At 38.8% G+C, this 3,883-nt stretch overlaps 1 protein-coding gene across 1 annotated transcript in view; it reads left to right on the forward strand.

Annotated features, from left to right (window-relative positions):
* Positions 1–3,680, forward strand: part of LOC106521301 (disabled homolog 1) — a gene marked incomplete at its 5' end in the record, with an annotated part of 22,954 nt that extends 19,274 nt beyond the window's left edge. The window contains 2 exon segments of the mRNA XM_014013819.1: positions 1,633–1,740; positions 2,046–3,680. Of these exon segments, the coding sequence (XP_013869273.1) occupies positions 1,633–1,719 (87 nt within the window).
* Positions 3,681–3,883: the final 203 nt, after the last annotated feature.

The following is a 3,883-nucleotide window of genomic DNA, read 5'->3' on the forward strand; positions in this document are numbered from 1 at the left end:
CTTGGGTTGTTACCGACATCTGGTGAAAATTTCATGTCATTAGCACCTCTAGTAATATATTTACTGAGAAAAATGTTGACGTGTTCAATACTTATTTTACCCGCTGTATTTCGTCCAAAATGTTCAGGGGGAGGACCCCCAGACCCATCCAACAGTGTGTCCCCCCAATTTTAAAATGGTTCTTCTGACACCCATGTTTATAAGGTACTCACTGCCTGTAAGTACATAAAGAAATGACAAAAACACAAAGATCTGCAGAAACTTTCAAGTAAAAAATTATGTAATTTTCCTGGCCACCCCTGAGGAAAATGTCTGGCTCCGCCCCTGGAGCAAAGACAGGCAGGAGGAAGTAAACAGAGAAGAACAAGACAGAAAACCAGAATAGAACCAAAATAAAACATTAACACAGACACAGACCAAAACACCATTTGTAGAAAGACATCGAATGATAACTTCCTGAAAGTTTTAGATGTGCTCGTTTACCATCATTGTGTGTTCGCAACCAGATATAAAATACACCAATACTTGAATGTTTGAATGTGAAAAGAATTCATACAACCACAGCAATGCTGGGATTGAATCACAGGATTTGATGCTCTCTCCGTGCATTCAGCAGAAGCATCCAGGAAACTGTGATAATTTCATAACCTTCTTCAGGACCTGACTCCGCCTATTGTCATTGCATCATTCGAATGCGCTGAAATCAGGTCCTCATTCAAAATTTCCTCCTCTAGTGTTAAAACAGCGCTTCGATTAAGTGTTGTAGGTGTATTCAGGCATTTATCTTATATGTACCTCCTGCTCTGTGTAACCATCTTTGACTGCCACTCAGACCAGTCCGTACAAAAAAATCATCAACGTAATCACAAAAAGAATCACACAGTTAAAGATATCATTATTCACCTAAGAAAAGACTACAGAATGTGTGGTGCTTTTACAAATCTCCAGTAGCTATTGCAGAGGTTTTAATCAATATATAGTAGAGCTGTATTGGCAAGAATTTGGTGATATGATCCATATCACGACATGGAGTCATATATCTTGATATATTGTGTAAGTGAGGAGATATGTTGACAATTTTCCCCAAAAGCTTCTCATTTACAACAACTACACTCAAGCTAAAGTTTAAGATAACATTGTGCTGCTAACTACCTGTCAGAGCCTAAAATAAAACATAGAAATGAACTCCTGGTGTGAAAGTTTTCATTTCAAGGCTTGATAAAAAAAATAATCGATACAGTATCAGGATACGAATTATCACAATATTTCAGTGTATTGATACTCAGAGTGTTTGTTTGGGATCACTGTCTGCTACCACAGCAAAACTTTAGCATAAAATATGGTAAAGCTGATAAAATTCTAGTCATTTTTGTGTTACTGTAAGTCAGATTTAGCAGCCATCTTGAATTGTGTTGACAACAAGTAGTAGTTGTAGAGGTACACTAAACAATCCAGTGGTTCATGAAATATTTTGCTTACAAACACATTCTCATCAACCCGTTGCCTTTTAGCAGCTGGTGATCATCATATTTCATGGTGATTTCTGTTCTTTTTCCTTAAATATTTAGCAGGATGCTGAATATGAGGTTTATTTTACAAATCTAAAATTTATGTTGTTTTGTTTTAATTCAGGTTTGTGATGATTCAAGGACGATTTCTCCAGCGCCAAGTGACGCTGCAGAGCCCGTGGATCCGACCTGTCCACAGGAAGACAGCTAGAGGCAGGCAGACAGGGAGACGGTGAGTGTTTCATCATCATCGTCGTCTTTTATTTCCCTCTGTTATTAATCAGCCGTCGTCACATTCTGACGTTTGTGTCTCTGCCGCTGAGCTCTTTTCATCGTCAGCCTCTTCCCTCGTCTCATTGTTTCCCTGTAAACTTCTCTTTCTGTCCTTTATTGGCTCCATATATTCATCTGTCACTTCACCTCCAGCTGTGGAACGAGCTCGTGTGAAAGTGCGAAGGCACGATGCTGCCCCCTGATGGTGAAACCTGGAGCTGCACAGACTTATTTAGGATTTTCTGTTTTCTGATTGTCTTTCAGGAGAAGAGGGGAGCTCTCAAGGCCAAGACTGCTGCCTCTGAGACTGAAAGCAGCAGCTTTTCTCTCAGCTGGATTACACGGACTCGCCTTTTTAAAAAAAACTATCAATCTTTAAAAGGATATTTATGGCAATTCTGGTCATCAAAAGAACTCCTCGCCTTTTTTTGTTTGTTTGTTTGTTTGTTTGTTTTCTCCAGAGGCCACACACTGTACTGACCTGTCCAGTCCTCAGCATGTCCAATCAAATAACTCTTCAACCAGGAAGTGACCTTTCGATCTCTGACTAAAACCTGCAACAGGACGCGTTCTGCGATGAGTTAAACGAGGACAAATCTGTGATAACTTGTTAAAGAAACAATAAGGATGGAAATTATTTTTTGGGAACTTTCAAAGGGAGCTCTGAGGAAAGACTGCGCAGCAGGGCAGCGTTGCTCCGTCGTTTCATCAGTTTGCATGAAGAGACTTGGTGTGGATCAGCGGGCGAAGCTGACAGCAGATTCCTTTGAGGCCTGAAACAAATCAGAAGTGGGGTTTATTTTTCTTTTCTTTCTTTCTTCTTTTATAAGCTGTGAACTCTCGGTTGGTGGTCCCGAGTCGTTACAGGTACCAACACGACTCCGAGGCATCGACGATGAAATCAGAATTTGCCAAACATCTATTTTGTAAATAAGAAAGGTCCTCGCACCCCCCTGACCTGAGCCTCTGTGCCATAATTCAGCTCTTCACCTCTTGGGTGCCAACTATACTTGTGTTTCTCTCAAGCAACGCTCTGCCAGCACCTCCATTTAAAAAAAGAAAAGAAAAAAAAAACGAGATAGAAAGAAATCTGGTTTGTTAGATTTTGAATATTTTTTTGTTATTATTATTTTGAAAATGTCCTTATTTGTTGGTGAGAAAATGACCTGTAGACGTGTTCAGGAAAAAACAGCCCACTCTAGTCGTCTATTTTTTATTTAAAACTGAGGAACGAAAGAGCTACTTTTTAAAAACACATGCTGTAGTGGCAGATTATGTTTTTTTCTCATAGCTTTTAGAACATTTTACAAACGGGGTCGTGTTGTTTTACATCTGAGCTCCAGGTTTTGTTTGGTTTTTCCTCATAAACCGTGAGCAGAGGTGACTCGTTTAAGTCGTAACTGGCTGAACAATCACAAGCTGAAAGCTGTTAGAACAGATTTTAGTTGACTTTTGTTGTTAGTCACTGTTCTTTCTGGGTCATTGTTGTAACAGAGCATTTATTGTCGGTCAGCTGAACAAAGACGCCACTTTATCAACACCAGGAGAAGAAATCACTAATGTGGACTGAAACAAATGGGACAAATGGCCCAAAATATTTTGTCAAGTTTATTTATGGAATTCAGAAATATGATTAAAAAAATGATTAAAAAGGGATTTTTGTACTCTATGACACCCCCCACCCCCACCCCACATGCTGTATCACACCACTGTTCAGTCACAAATAAACTCACACTTCCCACAGTTAGCATCGCTTTCATTTCTAGCAGCTGGAAAACTACAAAACTACAAAAGAAGAAGCAGCTTCTTTCTTCGTCTTTTGATTATCACTCCTCCGTGTAAGCAAACTGGAATTTGCCCTTTTTAAAAAAAAAAATAAAAATATACCTGTTTTTTTGAGTTGTTGACTCGTTTTGATTCATGGATGTTCAGAAATTTACATTTTAAATAAGTGAGTCTGTATGTATTTATTAGATGCCAAGTTATAAAGTGTGCAGACAGAAAGATGCTGAAGAGAAGTTGAGGATAAAACTAACTTATTAAAGTAAGAATTTTGATAAAATTTTCAAAGGTATTAGTTTTTTTTGTACTCATAAGGCTCC

The sequence above is a fragment of the Austrofundulus limnaeus genome, unplaced genomic scaffold (genome assembly GCF_001266775.1).
Source record: "Austrofundulus limnaeus strain Quisiro unplaced genomic scaffold, Austrofundulus_limnaeus-1.0 Scaffold106, whole genome shotgun sequence".
NCBI lineage: Eukaryota > Metazoa > Chordata > Actinopteri > Cyprinodontiformes > Rivulidae > Austrofundulus > Austrofundulus limnaeus.